Raw genomic sequence first — 17,397 nt, 5'->3', positions numbered from 1 at the left:
ATTGCAGTAGGCGTAGCAGTGGGTGGAGCAGAAGGTGTGACGCGTAGCAGTCGCGAAAGATAACAGTAAAAAGAGGTGTAACTGGGCGTATACATAGACATGTGATGCAAACGTAACAGAATATGTCATGAATGGGCGGAAACATAGGAGGGGCTACCTAAAGAGCCGGGACCTCTGACCTGATGGTGCGCGAAAACTGGCAATGACGTGTTACTAGGAGAAGCTGGGGGCTATGAACTCTGTGCTAGGAGCAGAGACTAAAGTCTGGAGGGTCGGAGCGACATGTACCTAAACCCTATCTGGTATCTAATGTTTAGGGAACATGTTGATATAAACTAGAAGTCATGAGGGGAAAAGCTAACTTGACTCTAAGACTGGACCATGCATTATTCTACATGTAGTGCGTGATGAAGAATATTAAATGACCATTAATACAGTATTTCTCTAACGTGGAGACGAGAAGGCTAGACAATGACGGAAACTATTGATGCAGTTCAGTAGCTTAGGAATGCAGAGGAGGAGGACTGAACTGATAGCTGGAACTATAACATACTTTTGGCAGACTCAGAGGCAGAGCCAAGCTGCACCGGGCACTGCGAGGCAGGAAGTAAGTGAAGGGTCGAGGATACAGGTGGGGGCTGTATCGCTCCTCAGCGAGGCTTTCAGGAGACAGGAGCTGAATCTGATGTCTGGGCCCTTTTGAGGCCTAGAAACGGGGACTTTATAATGGAATAACGTGCACACTGGGAAACGTGGCAACATAACTTTACATAGGCCTGATATTCGTAGTATTCACGAGGACTGGAAAATAGCATACTAGAGGTGGACACAACTGTAATTGCGTCATTAATCAGACATGGGGAATAACATATGCATATTGGTCATGCACACATAACATATGATGGATGAGGCGTAGGGACACAGAACATGGCAAAATTTACTTTTCCACAGGCAGGGGGAGATAAATATATGAAAGTAGATATGAGTCGAGATAAAGTCTAAATAGGCGGAATTGTAGAAGGTCCACTTGATGCTGGAGTTACGTAGGCAAATAGTTTACCAAAGAGAACAGGCAATACCAGTTGTTAAATATCCTCTCTGTGGATAAAATCATAACAAGCACATGAGTAAATGGGGGTCATTAACAGCCTTTACTGCCCTACCGGTAAGGGTAATAAGACTATTTACACCCTATCAAAATATGGAAGAGCTGCAGGAGGAAGAGCTTTCCCTTACCTGAAAGCACAGTAACAATGTCTCTGATCAAATACAGCCTCAGAAGCACCCAGTTGACACACAGCTGGAAGGCTCCTCTCCTTAATGTTGCTGAGATAGAAGCCCAATCAGTGAGGCAAGAAGAGTGTTGACAGGATGATGAGGGCAGTCATAAGCTAACTCCATCATTGCTATATTTTGCAATTTTAGATTAGCATTATTAGGGTCATAATCTGCAAAGTGTGATTCTTGAGGACAGTAAGTGTCAGCGTGACTTGGTGGCTCAGACACGGGTCAGGGACCCTGGGAAAGACAGGTGCATTGCCAAACTGAATGACATATCATGTGCTGGCAACAGATAGCAATACATGTAAAACAAAAAAATCAAGATATAAATTAAGCACAAATTAAACAGGGTGCTCTTGTAGGAACATCTTGAATACGTAAGAAATTCAGATAAACAAAGATATTAAAAATTCTCACTTTCACTTCTGAAGGAAGCAGAGATGTACCAGAATTATGCAAGAGATATAGGATGGCACAGCTATGCATATATAAATAAGCAAAGATATGAAGCCACTTACCCAGGATTCATAGTTATAAAAACTCCACAAGACATATTCATACGGATTTCTCTTCCTTCAAACAGAAACCTATGGGGAGAAAAGACAACTTAATTTCAGAAGAATTATATACAAATACGCTTCTGCCAATACCAAGGTAAAACCACCCCAACAGTGATTGTTTATGTACAAGAGGAAAGATAACCATGGTTTCTCCAAAAGCATTAAAAAACGAGTTTCTATTTATTTAGTCATTTAATAAAGTTTTAGTGCCAGCACACAAATTTAACTCAATGAAAATTTCTGTTCATTGCATTTCTGACTATAAATTAGCTGTGGCTTTTTGTTCACAGGTTGTGCTAGGTGGTATTGTGGTAGTCAAGGAGAACAATGAAACGTCTAGGTCAGGGCAAACTATTAGGAAACCTTAAATAGGTTTGATATCATACAGTTCCTAGGAATGAAGTAGGACTGTGTGTCTGGACAAAATAACCATCAGAATATGGGGAATGTGTCCACACATACCATCAGAGTATGTTGGCCCAATTCCTAGCTAGCTCACAGTGCGCCATCTGAATCCTTAACTGAACCAGGGTAGAAGATGGTCTCTGCAACCTCAGAACATGACCACTCTAATTACAAAGGTAAATTGTGGAAACGGATCTAGACTTTCATTATTAATCAGGCATGCCCAAGGGAGACGCAAGAAAGATACTAATTGGCTTTTCAAACATTTATTGAAACAATTGTATTCTTCTGTAAAAAGCATGAACTCCAGTTATCAATAGGATGAGATAACGCATTGTAACTAGCATTCCAAGAACAGTTCAACCATTATAACATTGTCATTGTTGTATGGTTATATGATTATATAATATTATTCATACTTATACTCCTATCTAATACAACCTACACTAGTGAGAGCATAGGTGGAGTACCCTCTGCTAGATCTCTTGGGATAACTCAACCCCTATACCTGTGTATGCTGTATCAGGAAGTCGAACTGCTGTACAGGAGGCTGCTGTCCTTTGCAGGGTGAAGGCTAGAGTCAGCAGGGCTGCATCTCAGTCACGGGGCCCAGCATTCCAGGATAATCTCAGCCGAGGTGCTCCTCTGACCAGTTTGGTTCAGAGGTGGTTTATATAATAAAAGCACTATTCCAATCGCACTGTGTCTGAGATTCAGCGCTAATTGTTTGTCTTAAGACTCAGATCTGTCTCCAAACAGACAACCAAATGCAAGGCATCAAGTTCAATGTTCCTAGCCTTGGACAGAGTGTACGAGCAACATGATAAAAGGCTTAGTAAGAAATGTGCTACATGCAGAATAATTCTGAAGTATGCTATGGTATAAGTGCAAGGCATGTAAAAAGTCACCATTAAAATTAGATGTGGATTTTAAATGTGTATTAATATGGAGACTTTTGACCATGCCCTTGTAAACCTTACAACATTGGCACAGTTGGAGAAGGGATTCACTGGGAAGCAGGAGGTACATGAGCTATTAGATTATGGAAGCATATTTGGATGAGATCGACCCTCCACTGCCAAAGTCCCTATTTTAAATTCCGCTTAGGGATTTTTCCCATATGTGCCAGTACTTCCAAATGGAACCATCACCCCGGTGTTGGGAATAGCTCCTGTTTTTTTTACCCATTGATTGACGAGACTGTTGAGCATGTTATTTCCTTTTGCCTTTGTTATCAAGCAGTTAGAAAGAAGTGGATTGTACCTGTCTGTCCAAGCCTGGGGATGAGAAACTATAGGCCTGCATCTAGAATTTTAAGTTATGTTATGTTAAATGGCACTCAAATGCCCTTGGTGCTTGCTGAAAAACCACAGAAAAGGAACCCAAGAACAATTTTAGCAGGCTGTAAAGAGCCAGATTTGTTTTATTTTTCTTGACTGCTAACAGGTTTGGCATTGATTTAATATACAGAGGTAGATTATTCCATGCGTTTGTGGTTTTCAATGCAAAGCGTGTTTAAGGGAGGCAGAAAAAGCACTTAGCACTGGTTAGCTATGGTACAGTGTACAGAGTTCCGAAAGACAACAAAACAGGTTCAGAAAATAGATGGGGTGAAGGCACAAAGTTTAGGGATGACCCTGCAAAGAGGGCGAAGTCCAACACACACGCTGAGAAATTTAAGTGCGTGGACGTGAGACTTTTTGCCCAAATTGATACCTGGGTTGATAAGTATTGAAGGGAGTTGTGCAGGTACCCCGTGGGAGTATAAGTGAAGTATTCTGCACTTGAGCCTATTCATGCCACTGCCCACAGTATACCAAGGACTAACTATTAGGGTCCACCAGGACGGGGAGAGAGTATGAGAAAGGGGGTGTGTAGTGCTTACTGGATATTGCAACCAGGAATACAACCCTGTATTTGCTAATCCAGTTGAAACGTGTAGTATTTAGTTCAGCTTAGCGACTAAAGTATTTTCTTTTTTCCTCACTCAATCAGTGGATTTGTCGAGCGCTACTTGTCACCTGTGTGGGTATCCAGGTGCTGAAAGACAAGTACAGGGTTGGATATTGAGTTGTGTCTGTTGGCTGGCTTTTGAAATCTGTGATTTTGCCTCCATGAGAAGTATCACTACCCTAAAAGTCAAGTGTGGAATGGGTTGTACTTAACACAGTTTGCAGAGCCATAGTTGGACAAACAACATGACAACAGAGGCAAACATCCTCAACAACCATGGTTGGGGCCCACCAAACCCTACCTACCTTGTTGCCCCTGCATGGGGTCTGACATGTAGCTACAACATATGTTAACTTTACAACAACAACAGAATGTTGTTCACTTAACATGAGTCTTGATTTGCTTTTGTACAATATTGTTCATTTATAGTGCACATTGACAGGTGCCTTTTGCTTCTGCACTGCTTATTAATAATTAGGTCTTGAAGACAAAACTTTCCAATTGTTCACTGCTTATTGCTAATGGCAGTTTAGAAGTAACATGTACCATCTTAGGTGTTCTTTATCCATGCTACCAGGCTGGTTTACAACAAATACTTATGCTTCCAACGATTCAAATGAAAGCATTGTGTCTACAAAATATTGATACTTGTGATGTGCCCAACACAGGGTTCCCACTGGAAGGTGCCCCTACCAGCTCATTAGGAATAGTGTGGCACAAACAGCAAATTAGCTCTATCTCAACATGTGAGGAAAGAGAGAGACACAAGGTTCTGGAAGAATAGCTACCTTAAAAGATGCTTCACAGAAGACAATCATATCTGCAGCAGGTATGCAGGAACGTACTATATGGTTCAGGAAGTAGGCAGAATAACAATTAGATGCCAAAAGGCAAACATATTGGAGATGTATGATAATGATGTGTGAGGTACACATTTTATTCATCCTCATCATAGTCAATATTTTAACAAACTGTAGCTGACTACTGTCATTGTTCTTGTTTGGACATGTGAGTACAGTAGTGCATGTTAACACTCACTGCAGAATTGGCAAAGTTCAAGAAGTCGTGTAATATGCAATACATATCAAGTAGGGCTTTGCTGAATGATCAAAGTTCATGCTATTTACACTTACAATTTTACATCATCTTAGACTTAGAAGGATGGATAATCCTAGATCACTGAGAGGAGACAAAGATTCATGAGCAATAAGTTATTTTGGGATAGTTGCAGGGCTCTTGTCCTGCACCAGCAGTCATGAATGTGTCATTTATGTCTCCATGCGGCGACAGCAGAGCTTACTCTGCTTCAATTCAATGTGAGGATCATTTAAATATAACTTGCTGAACAAAGCAAGGGGAATGCAGAAGTCAATTTAAACAAAGTGCTGGATCATAAATCCTCATGTTGTTAATGCTAAACAAATGGTTAGTTTCTTATTTTATCGTTAGTTAATTTGTGACTTTTTATGCTGTCTGTGGAGTAATATGATATGAATTCTTTGGGTATACTTTTTTATCTTTCATGTTGGTCAAAATTGACTTGACAAAAGGAGATAAAAATACAGATAAAGATGCACATTAAAAAAGGTATGAGTCCACCTTACAAAAGGATCTTTATTTTAGATATTCTGACTTCTGGAGAATGAGGCAGAAAATGTATTACTAGAGTGAGTGTGAAGTATTCAAAAACTATAGCTTCCATGGGTCAAAATCACAAACTCAGCAACTTGAAGCATAGGAGACAGGTTCACCATCCTGGAGAATTGCCAAGATAAAGAAACAAAAACCTATCCCAACCCAGGGCTGCAAATTCCAGAGTGAAATATCGGATCAAAAGACATGAAATTCAGTGATCATCTGCTCCCCCTTTGGAAGGATATAAAAAAAACCTCCTGAAGATTTGGTAGCAGGTTTGATTACAATGATTAGGAGTATTTTTGGCTTTTACAGCTTTATAAATGTGAACGATTTAGAAAGTTACATTTTATTTAAGGTCAATGGACATGAATATGAACACTTTGTTGCGTGTGATTCAAATGAATTGCTTTCAGTTTCATATTCAGCAAATGATCTGGCACTGGGAAATAATTCAAGGAAGAAAACATCTTATGAAGACAATATACACAGAGTACTTAATCGACTTTCTACTATTATCATTACCCTAGTTTTAAAACAAACAGGCGCCTTTCATGTATTTTTCAGAGTTTTTGGTCAATTTGATAAAACAGATATTAAAACAACAAACACAAACCTCATGGCATTGCTGTCTTTTGCTGCCTTGATTGTATGGATCTGTGAAGCAATTACAGAGAGCACCTCCATGTCAATCCGATTAAATTCGTCAAAGCAGCACCATGCTCCAGATTGAGCCATTCCAGAGAAGAATTTACCCATCATCTGAAACAGCAAACAGTCAATATGATGCATTCAGAACTTTTCTGATATTTACTCTAGATTCCAAGACTGTAAACAATATAGAAGCCATGTTGATGATAATTAGAGGCGTGTGTCTCTAAGGATTAATCTCTACTAAATTTGCACACTAGCATTTGGCAATATTTGACTTTTTAAAAAAAATACGGTTCACACTCTGTCATGGTCCTTAGAGAGCTTTTCAGGATAGCAATCCACAGCTAATGCCGCAAATTAGGCGTGTTTTTTTTAGATTTTAGGGTATAAGATATGGTGTGCATTGTGTGTTGCGTACAATAACTGACACATATCAGGGGGTTTACAGTTACACACACACACGCACACACACACACAGGGTAACTGTGCAATATATTACAATATTGCATTCTGGTGATATTTATAAGCCATTAGGCTGAATCCCAACATGGCAATGTAGGACCCTACTACATGTTACCTGTTATGTTTTTTTAACATAATATGTTAATTTTTGGGGAGTTAACACAATTAAGCTGATTTCTCTCAAAGTGCAGCTAACAATGGGCACTAATTGAAATTATAGGGCCCGATTCACAAAAGTAAACTGAGACGAAAGTCTAACTTTATGACTTTTGGTATTCACAAAGGGCATTCACTACTCGTAAATACACTTTGTAAATACTAAAAGTTGATCTTTATGACTTGGGGTATTCACAGAGGGCATTTATGAGTAGTAAAAGCCCTTAGTGAATACCGAATGTCCTAAAGTTAGACTTTCTACTTATTTCACCTTTGTGATAAGGGTCCATCATGTTTCATTTGTGTTCATTTTTCTTGAATACATTGTTGATAAAGCATCGGACAATGGTGAGTGAAAGCAAGTGGATTTATGTGACTATGTGGTTGAGGCATCTACTGAATTAGTATGTATTTCTTACATATTTTACCACTAAATTTGCGGATCTCAACACAAATATTGTTTGTACTGTAAATGAAAACTGTTACCGTCAAAATGGCTGAATGGAATTAAACCACATTTGGCATAAAGCTACATCTTTACCCAGAACACATGTTTTATGTGACTTGGTGTAAATCCGTTTAGCATTTTTGGAGAAATTAAGGTTCAATTTCGATAGACATATCAGGCTGTGGTAATATTGCGGGACCAGCAGATGAAAACATAAGATCTGATCGGCTGTCTCACATCAACAAAGATGTTTGACAGCCAGTTTAAGACTCAGGGACTTGGGGCCAGATTCATCAAACAAAACTCCGCTCACAAAGGGGCAGATTCTCAGAATCTGCCCATTTGCGAGCGGTATTTTTGCATTTGGGATGCATCATCCCAAATGCAAAAATCGCAATTTTAGAAATCGCTAAATTGCGATTATTTGCATTTTGAGGAATCTCAAATTGAGATTCCTTAAATGCAATGCATGAAAGTTTTTAAAATAGCGAATTCGCTAATAGGGCACGCAAATTACCATGAAGTACAACTTCATGGTAATTTGCAAAAACTTTGAAAAATGCACTATGGTGCATTTTTTAAAGTTTCATGTTGCACACACACATGCCCTAAGGGCATGTGTGTGCGCAACATATGTGCACATATCAATTTCAGGGGTGCAACAGGGTGTCCTTTGGACACCCCTGCACCCTTGAAATCGCAATCTCAATTTGCGAATAGCTAATTGCGATTCACAAAGTGAGATTGTCTTCCCATTCATTCCTATGGGCCTCTAGGCCCATAGGAATGAATGGGAAGGTATTCCTTAATTGCGACTCGCAATTTGCGAGATGCAATTAAGGAATTCTAAAAAATCGCTATTTTTTAAGTGATTTCTTGATGCATTCCATTTTGCTATTCCTTAATAGCGAATCGGTATTTTTTGCTATTAAGGAATCGCAAATTGGGTTGTTGATGCATCTGGGGGTAAGTTCCTGTGTCCTAAAAATAACATATAGGTGGCAGGGTAGGGATACCCTGACCCACTAGAACATGTTACCTCACATATTACATAACTCATGACATTCTGTCGGATCATTGATTACATCAATGGGACATCTCAAATGACATCATTGATGACAATACTGCATGACTTATAGTCCTAAGTAAATCAATATACATATATGTAAATTAATTTATAATTCATCAAAGCTCATCAAACTAGCAAAGACGGATGATTGTTAATGATTTAAAGTGTGTGGGAACTTTCTGTGCACTTAAACGATTCATTCTATAGCTAGAAAAATGTCAATAATGTGTTACCATTGTGACTTAAGTGGTAGGGGTGGGGGGGGAGTACCAACTGCTGAAGACAGCAAGACCTTGTTAGAGGAACACTGTCCTGATGAAAGTAACCAGTTATAGTTCCTTCTGAGGCGCTCATTATGAGTAGCCAGTTAATTCCGATGGGGCTCATAACAGCAGTTACTGGCACCAACACAGAGAACCTTTTTACCTAAAGAGGCGTAAGTATGGACCTAAAATGAGGAATTTCGTTGAAGTGGACCCAGAATTACAGATTCCTGATACCTGATTCCCGGGGTGGAGAAATACTGGACCATGTCCAGGGGTACTCGTAACAAAGGCTATAAAGAGGATTCGTAAGACAGAGGCAATTTTGGCAACGGTGCAGGGCTCCCATATTCCACAGCCCCCCTGGGAATGTGAACTTTTTCCCTAGCTCACTTATACCTATTTCTGTATCTCAACCTTTAATGCATAATCATTTTTGCTTGGTAACATAGGTCAGAAAATAAGTAATAACATTCAAAGTTCTTCAAAACAAGGGCCCCACAATATTTCTTGCCCAGGGCTTCCAAAATTCTAAATGTGACAGTGGGGCCATAGCCTTGATTTAGGTTATGTGAGCTTAAAACTGTCCACAAGGGGCACTCGGTGGATGCACATCTCAAGGTGAATGGAATCAGGGAGGTGGCATCTCAGCCTGAATTTACTTGGAATCAGTGCTTAATTTGAAGAGGTGGTTTCAGGTGCTCGGCATAGCACTTAATTGTCAACACAGCACTTCTGCCTCATGATGGCGCTGTTCATCTAATTTAGAGATGAGCAGAACAACGATTGTTTATGAATACAATAAACATTCAAAAAAAATAATACCTGACTACCTACCCATTCCTTTAGCTTTGGGGACCTGAAATAATCTGAACTGTTGCAGGTGCAGGTGAAAGAGAAGGTGAAAGAGAAGGTTATTCGTTGTTTTGGTACAGTCATTGGCAGCGATGACAGAGGCAATGGGTGGTGCAAGCGGCAGTGGCCTCCTGGTCAGGGTCCTGGCACTTATTATTTTACAAACTAAGCACTGCTTTCAAAATGTTTGGTACAAGGCACAAGGAGGGAAAGTAAATCAGCTAAAAAATGTGCCTTCTTGTATTTATGTTTAATATTCTTAAATCTTAACTTCTCAATTCAGTGCCTAATTTATAAAAGTCTAAGTGCTGGGGCCCAGAGTTTTCCTCAGAAGCCTTTAGCTGGCACTGATGAATGTTGGCTGTGCCAGAGAAAACCCTGTTTAGCAGGCGCGCAACACCCATTGGACTGAAAGGGCTTCAGCCCCCCCGTCGTGTGTGGCAGCCCGGGATGAGACAGCTTCCTGGGCACACACACAGCCGCACCCGAGCACTTCGCCGGTCTTTAAAAGACCATTTACATGTTAATGAGGCCTTGCTGTTGTTTCACCCCTTCTAAGAGCCCCTGCAGCTCCACTCTGCCTATTGATTAAAGATTCAGCCCCCCCCCAAAATGTTTTCTTAGCCCCCCCCAAATTTGACTCTAGTTGCGCCTCTGCTGTGGAGACCCCTAGTCAGTTGAAATTTCGGGGGCCCCCTCGCAAATTATCTCCTAATACATTTTTAATTTTACCAACAAACAACTTTAAAAAACCAATTTTATAACACAAAACTAAGCATTAACAATTATTAATGTTATTAAACATTGTTATTTCTAATTTAATAAACCAACAAAACTTTAAATATTTACTTTCTTCAATTTGTATGTGGTGAAATCTTTCAGGATATCTTGGAAGTCTACCTTTTGCAAGACGTCATATTCAGTGGAGTATTTAATGTAAATTTTTTGTTTCTTTTCGTTTCTTTTGGAAGCAATTTAAGACAGCCTGATTGGACATGTTTTCTAGATCAAATCAATATCATTTCGATCCATTGTCGCGGGGCACCTGAATGGAGTGTGGCCCATTGGTAATCCGAAACTGAATGTTGGGATTGCCGAATACCAAGACAATTTATCAACAACTTCATGCAAAATTCTTAAACATCCTGTCGAAATGTTTTTTTGCCAGTTACCTAACGTTTGACTTCACATTGTACCTTCCTCACTTTCAGTTTTACTTAGTGTTGCTGCTCTGCTCATGTTCCTGGTTGAAACTATTGTATACATGTTACTCAGTTTAGCACAGTTTGTGAGATTCATTCAGTACCCTATCATTTTGCCAACATTCATGATCTAAAATGTTACATTGTGCAGCTCGGTCGGTCTTACCTTGTAGTCCAAGCCTTCAGAGCAGTTAAAGACAACACAATGTTTCCCAAGAGCCTGCAGAAAGGATTACAGCAAAAGGGCAAACTCGAGTAATTACTATGAAAATATCACCAACACTCTTCCTGGGTTTTCCCAGGAGACGGAATAAATTATTGCATTGCATGCTCATTGAAACCAAACATTAAAAAGAGCAACTATTATTGGCCAAACTTTGACAAAGCCAATTTGTTGACTACATTTTATAGTGCATGCACCCAAAGTCACAGTGTACATACGTAAAGTAATTTGACTTGTAATTACCAACTAACCCGGTAATTCCTCATTCCTTATTCCTTAGTTTACCCTCAGGGCTAGATGTGTCATGCTCCTGAAAGTTCTGTACAGGTTATGTTGGGTCTTGTGGGGCTTTTTTTGAGGCATCCTGTTTACAGGCAGACAAGGTAACCAGATTGTACTGGACCGAGAGGTTCAGATGTATTTAGTAAAGTGGATGTATGTAGAGAAGGCTGGTACTACTGAATTCTACTTGTGCAACAGGCCTTCACCTATGGGCAGGGATGTGGGTTATTTTTTAATTTTTTTACTCCTTTACAAATAACTCAAAGGATCAAACTGTAGAATGCTGTAATAGTGTCTAAGGCCTAGTTTGGATGTGAGCAATACTGTTGTTTTTCTATGTAAATAGTGCTTCCTCTTGTGTGAGCCTGGGTCTCTGAAAGCTTTATAGATTACCAGGAAGAAAGAGAGAGATGTAAAGAAAGAGTGACAGAGAGACAAAAAAAAGAGTGTGGGAGAGTGAGAGAGAGAGAGAGAGAGAGAGAGAGAGAGAGAGAGAGAGAGAGAGAGAGAAAGAGAGCGTGTGTGTGTGGGTGTGTGTGTGTGTTGGCATATGCTGTCCTCATTAAAGAGAGTAGATGACCTCTTTTAATCTGAAAATAAATTAAAAGGTGGGTAAATACTTACAAGAACCTAGAGGATTTAGTGATGTTTTTTCCATAATTGGAGTCACCATGGCTAATTTCATTTTGGATGCCACTCATGACTCCAAAAATATAATGGCCTATTTGGGAGGGAGTGAATGGGAAAACCAGCAAAGATTTGTACTTTTAAGCAGGAGGAATGCATCAAAGGAAGTCCAAGCACAGTGTTCCATTATACTATTAAGATAAAGAAGGAGAAGACAAGGAAGAAGAAGAAGATGAAGGACAAGAATTAAACAAATATGGTTCTCTATTGTTTCACATCAAGTCTCCCATCATTACATACTGTAAATAGCATTTTATTTTAGTACCCAATTTTTTGGGGTACTCAACTTGCTGACCTTGACCTGCAGATTGCAGCAGATGTTAGTAAGCACTAAGCTCACAGCTAACATCGGGGCGTGGCTGCGACTGCGATGGAGGAAGACGTGTTTGAATAGAGCTCTATGGGAGGCTCCCCTGAACAGGCTGTAACGTCGCCGGGCCCCCGGTGTGCCGTTGAAAGTGACTGCCCCCCTCCCGCTTGGGTTTATTCTGCGGACAGCGGACCGGAGGAGGCTGGGGCCCCGGTACCATCCGTATAATTTCGGGCTTTACTTCTGCCCGGCTTTACGGCCTGCTGCTGCGGGGATTGAGGAGACGTGGAGTGAGCGGATCTGGCCGGGCCTGGTTGGGCTGCTGCCGCCCGCGAGACGATGCCGGAATGAGTGCCCCCACCTCCCGCTGACGGACTGGAGACGATAGCTGAATGTCCCGGTCTCACCCTTATTGGTATTGTGGAGCGGTGGCGGTGGATGTGCCCCCCCCCGCTGGAGGATCGGGGGTAGTGGCTGGTCACTTCCTGACATCCCCGTGTGAGGCTGAAGATGGGGAACATGTCACAGCCGAGGTCCCTGTGATAATACGGGAGGACTTAGGAGATCTGGGAGGACCTACATTGCAGCGTGGAAGAGGGGATGTGGTGTGGCAGCGTGACCCACTGGCAGGAGGGCCCTCTCCTTGGGAGCTTGCCTATTGAGCACTTCTACACTGCACCTGCCCCGGTAGGCATCACTGCGTGGGACAAGGTGGATGGCAGCACTGTCTTAATCCCCTGACTGGCCGTGTTAGTTCATCTTGCACCCTCCTACTTTGCTGGAGCGACTGCTGGGGACTCGGCAGCTGGTGCCCCTCCGGGATCATTGTTTTGCAGGAGCCAGGACGCGACCCCAAGACCTGATCTATCATCACCTGCTACAACAGCCGTTAGATGCCCGCTGGTAGCGGCCTGTTGGCGTGCAGAGGGGAGCCACGGTTACGCCTGGATCCTGGTGACGCTACGCTGGACTCTCCCTGGGCACGAGACCAGACTAGGTGAACAAACTCCACATGCGATGTCGGGCGGCACCCGGGCGCGGACCGGAACAGCTGGAGCGCAAGCAATACCGCCACCGTCCAAACTCAAGTTGGACAAAATGGCAAAGCAGGGGTCGGCGGACCAGACTGCAAGCAAATTGGATGCGGTGCTTACTGCAAAGGAGCGCCTGGAGGAAACCATCAATCAAACCCGCACCTCGCTGGAGTCCAAAATAGACAAGGTTGCCATTGACCTCACTCATCTGCATGCAGATCACAGGAAACTAACGGACTGTACTACCGCCTTGGAATCCACGCTTGCTGACATCAAACTGCAAGTGACACAAACGGATAAACATGTAAAAGACTTGCTAATCCGTGTGGAGTTCCTGGAGGATAGAGCCAAGGACGCCAAAGGGAGCGCAAGACGCAATAATGTCCGCATAGTGGGCGTACCAGAAAAGTGGGATGGGGGAGAGCCTGCCCTGCGCATGGAGGCCTGGCTCAAAGATCTACTGCCGGAGGGGTCCCTCTCACCGCACTTTGTCATAGAGCGTACCCACAGGGTCCCGGTAAGCCCCCCCCCCCACGGGATCAAACCCGCGGCCCCTGCTCCTTCAGATTCTTAATTACCGAGACAGAGATACCATCCTGCAGGAGGCCAGGAAGCTCCAGGATATCCACATAGACAATCACAAAGTGATGTTCTTTCCGGACTACACCATCCAGGTACAACGCCAGAGATTTTCGTTCATGGCAGTGAAGAAGCGCCTGCGGCAAAATGACCTGAAATACTCTCTGCTGTTCCCTGCGCGGCTGCGTGTGGTTGCCAGCGACAAAACACACTTCTTTAACACATCAGAGGAGGCGGAAGACTGTCTGGATACCTATACTAATGCGGGACCTCGAGATAAATCTGTGATCGCAACGCTACCTAAACTACAGGGTCCTTTTCGGCGTCGCCAATGTACACTTACATGTACATTGATCTACTTGATTGGGAAACAGCATGTGATACACTTAGTGAGTCAAATCCAAATGTGAACGGCATTCACCAGTATGCGTTGATATTCCCACGCATTACACTTACTGCCTTGGAGAGGCGTACTAAACACATTCACACTGGCCCTCCATTGGAGATGGCAGAATGTACGGGCCGCGGGAGCCTAAGGCGAACTACAAACGGATGTGCAACTTTACACCCCAGGCGCAGATGACACTGATATACTGTGAAGGAAGTTCTTAGCTATATATGTATAGTGTTATGTAACATGCAACATTATTGCTGTAGCGCTGTGTATCGATGCCTGTGAACTATTGTACCAGAAATGATAAAATGTAAATGAAGATATTTAAAAAAATAAATTTTAAAAAACTACGCTCACAGCTAACATACTGCTGGCTCAGTTAGGGCACACAGACAGACTGCTGACATGCACAAAAGTGACAGCATAGATCCAAACATCAATTTCAAAACAGATATTTCTTTTTGAAAAAGCGAAGTTGCTAGCTCGGTAATCTTGCATTCGAGGATCCTAACTCTAATTTACTTTTCGGAATGATACACCATTTGGGGTCGTAATGCTTATTTTTTTATCCAGGTTAAGATGTTATTGCTTTGCACTCCCCTTGCCAGGACATAAAATTCCTAAACTATTGAACGGTTTTATGTTGTTTATATTACTTGCATCCCTCATCACAGCTTAAAGTGTTCAGCCTTAAGTTAGGCCTAGTTACCAAAAGTAGAACTGAGAGGACCTTAAAATGTTTTTAGTCATTCAGCATTTGTGTAAAGGTGCTGATAAAGCTTGGGTAGGGCATAAACGCCTTCAATCTGTCCTTTACCCACTGGGCCAATTACTTTGTCCACAATAAAGTGTCCAGTAAAAAAAGGTATGAAAGTACCATTACAGAGCCACTTCAGCCCCGGCTACCACATCAAACTTTAAAGCTCTCAGACAACGTAAGTAGGAGCATTCAAACATCCAATCGATAGACCATGTACATTTATCATATGGCCTAAGCAACGTTAGGCCATTTGGAGGATCTTCAATCTGCAAAACAACCTATTAACATAGTAGCGCAAGACCTAGATGGATCTCAATGTAAAGTACTTGTTGAATGTACATTTGAACATTAAGGAGAGGGTTAGTCTCCCCTTTCCCCTGTAGTTTATTATGATGTATATGTTTTTTATCCTCACTGTTGGACCCAGGGGTTTCCAGCTGGCTGGGATGCATCGAAGCCAGTCAGAGTCCACCGCTCTAGATAGGATGAGTACGATACACTTGTCCGATAATCTGTGGTCACCCATGGGTAGTTTGGCACCAAGCAGTCAGGCTTATCCTCAGGGCCGAATTTGAAAGTACTGGCACACCACCACCCTCGCACCACACTACGTACGCCACAAAGAGACTCCACCCCGTATGAAAAAAACCCTGGTCTTTGTATTACACACTCAATGAATTCAGAACGAGATACACATTGTATATATACTTTACAGTTATATGCAATATTTGAACTTTCCCATTGAAATCAAAACAAGATACACCTTGTATATACACTTTACAGTTATATGCAATTATAGTACTTTCCCATTAGCAGCAGAACAGCATGAACATATGTGTCTTAAGCAGAGGTATTCATCCAACACGACATTCCCTTATATCGCAAACCCCCAACAGTTGCATTGGTCAAGCAATCACAGGCCTTTGACTACGCCTCATGACCCAGCCCCTCAGTCACTCAAGTACACCAGCCAATGATGCACGCTGCCCCTGGTGGCGCCACTTATATTAGATTGTTAGAACCATCTAAAATGGAAAGTAACAGTTACTTAGTTTCATCCATCCACATTAGACCTCCGGACGCCCAGCGGTACCTGCATGAGGGTGGGATCGCTATCCCCCGGTAGACAAAAGGTTGTGACCCAGGAAGCTGGCACTCTTCCAAATCTGGAGAAAGGCTCCCCTTAAGCGGAGCCGTAGCTCCTGACAGACAGCCGTATGTGCCCCCCAAGGCACAACAAAACTCCTCTGGCCCTGTCATGATGTTCTCCACAACACAGTACCTTGTGGCACGGGTACAGCGAGAGGGAGTCAACGACCTCAGATGGAGGCGCAATGTCAGGCACTGTCATCCTCCCGATCTGAAGTTTGAAGACAGTCTTAGCTCCAAGCTCATGTCCTCCAACACCCCTCGAATGCCACAGGCTCCAGAGTGCAAGCTAGCGCAGGTACCCTGGTTGCAAGCACAAGTCCCTTGCACTCTGTAAGCCTCCCATGCACTCCTCGAAATCCTCACGTCCTGGCACCTCAGGTGCATGGTCCTTATGATCTTGTGGAAATGGGGAGATCCTTTGTGTCCCTGGGATCTTGTAGACTGGAGGCCATCAAGCCGTCCCTTGGAGGGTACTTAGGGACCAAGGACATGACAGTTGGTGTTGCAGGGATCCTGTTCCTAAACAGAACTGTGCACAGAGACCCAGGACCTCAGTGAATTGTGGTGGACCAAAAAACTCACCTCAGTGCCTAGAAACCCTAACCAGCTAGCATCAGTGTCACATTAGCTCTTTGTCCTATAGCAAAGGAACCAAAGATTAGACAACCCAACACATGTGACTTAGGTTATACTCAGGAATGGTGGAAAGCAAGAACACTCTTTCATTTGTTATTCTCATACCAGTCCACAACAGGAGTATAAAAGAGACACGGGAAAGGTTAAAATATTTATTTTAACGGCATGCTCTAAGATGCAGTATTTTTGCTAACATAAGCAGACATATGATTAGAAATAATATGATCAGCATTGTTACGATTCCATAAAACACAAAAGGAGAAATCATATTACAATGATGGTGCAAATAGGTCTTATAGTACTCTCCCTATAAAGGAACTATGTTTTATAAAATATAGAAAGTCTCTTAGGCTTGTGTGAGGGACCCCATACCTCTAAGATCAGCAGGAGTGTATCA

General features: G+C 42.4%; 1 protein-coding gene across 1 annotated transcript in view; it reads right to left on the bottom strand.

Annotated features, from left to right (window-relative positions):
- The window catches only part of DNAH14 (dynein axonemal heavy chain 14), a 1,144,348-nt gene that overhangs the window by 741,795 nt on the left and 385,156 nt on the right, over positions 1–17,397 (bottom strand). Inside the window, exons 31-33 of the mRNA XM_078647362.1 lie at positions 11,110–11,163; positions 6,451–6,596; positions 1,800–1,868 (exon numbers count right to left, since the gene is read on the bottom strand). Coding sequence (XP_078503488.1) covers positions 1,800–1,868; positions 6,451–6,596; positions 11,110–11,163 — 269 coding nt within the window. The remainder of the gene's footprint in view (positions 1–1,799; positions 1,869–6,450; positions 6,597–11,109; positions 11,164–17,397) is intronic.

Source organism: Lissotriton helveticus, chromosome 6 (genome assembly GCF_964261635.1).
Source record: "Lissotriton helveticus chromosome 6, aLisHel1.1, whole genome shotgun sequence".
Classification (NCBI taxonomy): Eukaryota; Metazoa; Chordata; class Amphibia; order Caudata; family Salamandridae; genus Lissotriton; species Lissotriton helveticus.
The sequence above is the reverse complement of the archived record's forward strand: the minus strand, read 5'-3'. Positions and strand labels throughout refer to the sequence as shown.